Source organism: Musa acuminata, chromosome BXJ3-2 (genome assembly GCF_036884655.1).
Source record: "Musa acuminata AAA Group cultivar baxijiao chromosome BXJ3-2, Cavendish_Baxijiao_AAA, whole genome shotgun sequence".
NCBI classification, from domain to species: Eukaryota; Viridiplantae; Streptophyta; class Magnoliopsida; order Zingiberales; family Musaceae; genus Musa; species Musa acuminata.
In genome coordinates, this window is record NC_088350.1 from 7311140 (window position 1) to 7317354 (window position 6215).

General features: G+C 33.3%; 1 protein-coding gene across 2 annotated transcripts; it reads left to right on the forward strand.

Annotated features, from left to right (window-relative positions):
• The first annotated feature begins 1437 nt into the window (after positions 1-1437).
• LOC135630893 (uncharacterized) lies at positions 1438-2369 on the forward strand. 2 transcript variants are annotated; one of them, XM_065138176.1, is made up of 2 exons: positions 1438-1616; positions 1713-2369. In XM_065138176.1, the coding sequence occupies exons 1-2, from the start codon at positions 1554-1556 to the stop codon at positions 2145-2147; spliced, it is 498 nt and encodes a 165-aa protein (XP_064994248.1). In that variant the 5' UTR covers positions 1438-1553; the 3' UTR covers positions 2148-2369. The 2 variants fall into 2 exon arrangements, with proteins under 2 accessions (XP_064994248.1, XP_064994249.1); XM_065138177.1 differs by having other exon boundaries at positions 1446-1616; positions 1716-2366.
• The last annotated feature ends 3846 nt before the right edge of the window (positions 2370-6215 follow it).

Below are 6215 nucleotides of genomic sequence, written 5' to 3' on the forward strand. Positions count from 1 at the left end.
ACTTATATTACTCCTAATGAAACAACTTACGGGTTATTTGTACCATAAAAGATCAATTTAACTTTTATCCTTAAAATTGAAAGTTGTTCAAATTATAAGTGACTATGGTTGTGTTAGCATTTTTACTTTGTTAATTGAAGAAAATGATTTGAATGAATATGATAGAATAGTGCTTGGTAAATAATAGATGAAAATTATATTTTAAATATTTATTAACATAAGTATTATTTTATAAAATTATATTTTAAAAGTTTATAAAATATTTTATGATAAATTTATCTTTCTAAGATGTTTAAAATTTATTCAAAATGAATACATATTTTTTATTTAAATTAATAAGTAAATAAAAATAAAAAAAATTAATCTATATAATCTTATGACCCAAATATATAATAAATAAAAATATAATCATATAAATAAATATAATTTTTTTTGCAAAAATAAGTAAATACAATTTTATTTTATAAAAAAATATAAATCATATTAATTTCTCATTAAATCATTTTGGTAATCTTATAATTTTAGATAAAGTCATAAAATACTTTTAGAATTTAAAGAATTATATTAGCATTATATAAATACTGAAATACTAATGCTATTATAAGATAACATCAACATTTGAACATTTCTAATACAACATCCAAACCAAATATAATTTTAAAAAATATTAAATATCAATTTACATTCATATTTGAAATATATAACATTTGAACATTTCTAATACAACATCCAAACCAAATATGATTTAAAAAAAATATCAAATATCAATTCACATTCATATTTGAAATATATACTAAACTCTTAATGTACATTTCAAATATACCTTTTGTCATTTACCTGTCATATTATTTTTGATATAATAAAATAATTAGAATGTGAATCTTATTAAATAATTAATCAAGTTTTGAAATAGAAACAATTTACATCAAGAATGCGATAAATTAGTATTTTTTTTTTTTATCATAAGAACAGCCCTTGAGTGTTCAAAGCATTAAAAAATTACACCATGCGGAGGACCCCAATGACCTCTGAACCGGTCGGACCCACATGATCCACAGACCGGCTAATCTCGACTCGCAGTCATCGGCGTCAAATCCGTCCACGAGATTGCTGGGTCCCACTGCCACTACCAACAGTAGCGGTGTTCCAATCCATCCCGTCCGACACGTGAAAGGGGCGAGAAGACGACGGTAACCTATCGGCGCGTTCCTCGATTCGCCTGCGAGATCTGGAATTCCGAAGCAACGGTCATGCGCCGAGCCAGTGGCGATGTCCGACAATGGTTAATTACGGTGAAAGGAAGTGGCTTAGAACCCACATTTATTATTGGTTGCAAGAGTTTCCCTCTCTACTGGGACCCAACAATGGCATTATCGATGGTAATCGTAAGATCCGCAAGTCTCCAAAATTTTTCGTCCGAAAGACTTCTCAGTAAATAAGGCCAACGCCAAGAGCATTTCTATGACTTCTCCTTCTCCAAAGGTTCTCTGTTCGATGGTCTCTTCCCTCCTCGCCCATCTCTTCACTTTTCTTCGTTTCTTGGGAAGGTGAAGATGAACGGAACTCCATTTTTTCCGATGAAGCTGGAGGTCAGCCACGATAGCGATTACCTCCAGGTATAAAATAATACCACCACGGCGTTGAATCGTAGTATTTCTATTTCTCATTGCAGCTCTCTGCTGTGTGTTTTGGTGCTTGCTTTGTGCCCGGAGGAGGCGTCGGAGGAGGCGCGCCGCCACTCGAAACGTAGGTGCCCGCGCTCGCTCGACTCGCTCCACTACAAGCTCCAGAAGCCCATCTCCAAGGACGACGCCAAGTCCAAGAAGCGCCGCTGCGGGTGGTGGAAGTCCGCCCTCCTCTTCTGGAGGCGCCTTGAGGACTGCGCTTCCGACGAGCACCACGTGCACCGGCGATCCCATGCACACAGCGCGGCGGTGTTGGGGCCCATCTACGCGACCGAGAGCGGCGTGGTGGTGGGTCGCAGAACCAGACGCCCGAGCTCCGGACTGCTGACGGCGGCTGAGGTTGGTTCGGAGGCGTCGAGGTTGGCCTACCTAAGTCTCACTGACATGAGCGCCAACGACGGCAGTCGGGTCGCCCCTTACGCGGCCGTCCGCCCGGCGGTGCCCGTCTACCTCGTCACGTGAATGACCCCAACAAGCGGCGTGCCCCTTTTTCTCCTCTAAGAACCGTACAAGAAAAAACTCTCCTTTTGTGGTTTTTATTTTTTTCTGGCTCTCTTGGTGCGTCTCCTCGCCGAACTCGTAATAGGACTGGAAAATCTGAAGTCAAATAGAAAAGACGAAGGCGTGGTCTGGCAAAAGCTCTCTCTCTCTCTCTCTCTCTCTCTCTCTCTCTCTCTCGTCATTCTTATTCATGGTGTAGTGATTAGCTTTTTCAAATTTAAATTCTAATGACTTGATGAAATAATTTAAATTTTTTATCAAATGAAAAGGTGATTTGAATCAGAAATAAATTAGAATTGGGATGGTTTTGATTTCAAATTTGGTAAGAACCACATACTTAAACTGGTATTTTTTCAATTTTAAATTTGGTTTAATCGAAATAGTCAGTTTTAGAGTAAAAATTAACAATTCCATAATCGTGATCAGAATTATTCTCGATGCTTTATTTCTCTTGTAACATCTTATATTTACTAGCATCGAGGAAAACCTTCTGAAAGTGATTTATTCTTTTCATATATAAGTATTATGTAGTTCAATGCACTAACCAAAAGATGAAAAACTTTTATCGTTCAAAAAATAAAAAAAGAAATAAGTGCTTGATTGCTTGCATTGTTAGAAAAAAAGTTGAGAAAGAATTGACCTCACTCGCAATTAAGTTTTAACATATAAAAAATGTTATCTAAATTGATACATCTGATATCAAAAATTCAAAACTTCAATAATTGATTCAGTTTTGGCATAACTCAAAGAACATAGAAAAAAATTAACGGAAACAGACACAACAAGTTCTTAGCACACACAAATGCCGATGCCAGAAGGTCCGATTGTGTTGCGAGTTTGAATGGCCTATCATCTTGGTTCCCCTGGTGGGTTCCCCAGTCTCCTAGGTTGGTTCATCGATCAGGCCTATTATGCACACGTGACATGCAAATCCTATTTCACCATTTACCATACATTCAGAATAACATTATTGTCTGTAACTGACAAATGACATGGTTTCTTACTACTTCTGTGCATACGTATAGGCATGGCACAAATCTTGATGTAGGTTCCCCCTGCATGTGAATATTTCTTTGACAAGGATGTGGATAATTTTTTTTTTCAACAAAATCCTAATTACCGCATATGGTCTTGTTGTTACAGAAATATGGATTTATAAAAAAAATAAAAGAATATATATATATATATATATATATATATATATATATATATATATATATATATATATATATATATATATATATATTCCTTTACAAGTGATGAAGATGAGCTAAATTTTTTGGATGAAGATGCGATGATTCCTTTAACTTGAAACAAGTTGGGTCTACTATTGCTAGATACAATATTACCAAACTAGCCAGTTAACGAGACTAAAGTATATCGAATACACCACCATGAAACTAATTAGAGTAGTAATATCAAGAATAAAGTAAGGCTAAAAGCCCTTCTTAAAATGAATTCTTCTAGAAACCCTAAGGCATCTATGTTTGAAGTTTCAAAGGGTAACTCAATTTTCTTCGTTCTCAACTTGAACTTTGCATGAAACATTTAAGGTATTTATTGAACAATCAATCTCTAATTTCTAAGTTTTTTTTTATAATTGAATTTCCTGTTCTCAAAGCTATTTGGCTAACCATATAATGTGGCTCTAATTAGGAATATCAAAAGACTCACTAATTGTAATATTCTTCATCCTGATAAGTATTTTTCCTACATCATGTCACATATATATTAAACTTATAAATCATTAGTTGAAAGAATTGTTGAATCTCGTATTTTTATGATGAAACCAATTGATAAGTGTTTATGATTTGATATTCGTTTTGAATGACTTAGGAAACTTCGATCAAGGAGAGACAATTGAAGTAGGAAGAATCATGTTGGGATGGAGCAAACATGTCAGAAGATTGGACGTTGGGCTGGATGATCGATCGACGCATCGGCAAAAGGCTTCGAGCCGTGAATTCGGACATTAAGCCAAGAAAAATACATATTGCACCAAGGATATCGGAGTTGTAGAGGTCAACTGACTAATTGGGCAATAGGCCGCAAAAGAGGACGATATGTCGAAAAATCAGATGAAGCATCGATGACCCAATGACATGCCAGACAACATGATCCAAAGCTTTGTAATAATTGTATAGATCGAAGTCTGATTCTTCGATGCATCGTCCTCTCTTGTGGCCTATTGCATAATCTACCAATTGACCTCCATAACTCTAATATCCTTGATGCAATATCTGTTCTTCTTGGCTCGATGCCCGAATCCATGGCCCAAGCCTTCTGTCGATACGTCGACTGATCCTCCGGCCCGACGTCCAATCTTCTGACACGTTTTCCTCTGATCCAACATGATTCTTCCTGCTTTAATTGTCTCTCCTTGATCGAAGCATCCTATGTCACTCAAAATGTAAATCAAATCATAAATACTATCAATTGGTTTTATCATAAAAATCCGAGATTCAACAATTTGATGATTTTATATTTTGAAACTATGCATGATGAGTTGAAGTAATAATGGTTTGAATGCACGAATCGATAATATTTTTGTCACACGAATCATGATTCCTTCACTTGATACTCTAAATTTTTTTATGATTCATGATGAATTGAGACATTATGCATGAATCAAGTTCTCATGTGAATCTATTTATGTTGCCTTCATTGAATTTTTTGAAAAGTGATTTTGATGATTTGAATTTGAATGAAAAATTTTCAACCAAATCATGAACTTTCTTTTGATTTCGCTACTTGAGCTATCTTTTATGAGAATCAAAATATTTTCTATCTTTGATGATTTCTTCTTACCATTTACTAAAGAAGAGACTTATGCAAACAAACTATGTCCTTGATAATGGTTTGTAATGGTTTGAAATTATGCATGTTATATGTTGAAGACTTAAAACCATGTTTTGGTATCATGCAGACCCAAGTAATATTGATTTGACAAATTGAATGAGTTGAAAATGAACGATGATTTTTCTCTTGATTATAACTTGTGATATTTTTTATATAAATCATCATCTTGATTTCTCGATATTTGATACATGAGGCTTTTCTATGAATCACGATCTTATTTTTGAACTCCCATGTTTCTTTTTGCTAATTACTAAAAAGGAGAATTATTTAGTTGAATCATTCACAATTGATCTTTCTTGATCTTTCAACTTTCATGTCATGATTTTCATATGACACCTTTGTATTTATGTGATGCTTAGAGCATCGATGTAAGAAGGAAATGAATTGCATCATTATAAAATTCTTCTCTTCTTCTTTCTTGTTTATAATGAAAAAGAGAGAAATAAAATTGTTAGCATATCAAGAAATTGATAAATCTATTTATGTTATTTTGAATCTCTTGAAAATGATTTTGATGATTAGATGATTTGAATCTAAATGAGATTTTTTCAATTGAATCATGAACCTTCTCTTGATTTCTTAACTTGAGATTTTACTTTATTCTCATATGATTCTTGCATTTTGTTTAAGAGAAAAATTTCTATATGAATCATATATTTTGGTATTCAAATAATCATTGATATTATATCTTCCATGTCATGATTTATTTATGATACTCCCTTGTGTTCATTTAGTATATATCTCATCACCCAATTAATTTTTCTTGATATTCTTCATGTGATGAAATGAAATTATGCATAAAATACTCATGAGAAGTTATGATCATGTAGGATATGATGCAGTATAATTTGACATTTTGATACTATCATGATTTGAAATATTTATGATTTGGAATGATATATGCAATACTATGATTTGTTGCTAAAATAATGTATCATTAATGCTTGAGTATCATGTACGATATACCCATTGTAATGATTTATTTTTGGTATCATGCATCAAGTAAGGATGAAATATAAGGTTTTGAAATTATGCATGTTTTAATTTGAAACTATAATGATGCACAAACATATTGAAATAAGATTGATACTTTACCTTTGTCATAATTTAAAAATTATTATAAAAGAAAAAAGAATTATAAAATTATATTCTTCCCTTCTTTTTGACAAT

Bases quoted from the DNA above. Each gene is read 5' to 3' on its own strand.
- LOC135630893 (XM_065138176.1), top strand. From the start codon at position 1,554: ATGAACGGAACTCCATTTTTTCCGATGAAGCTGGAGGTCAGCCACGAT. The intron at 1,617-1,712 runs GTATAAAATAAT...TTGTGCCCGGAG, and splicing joins ACGATAGCGATTACCTCCAG to GAGGCGTCGGAGGAGGCGCG.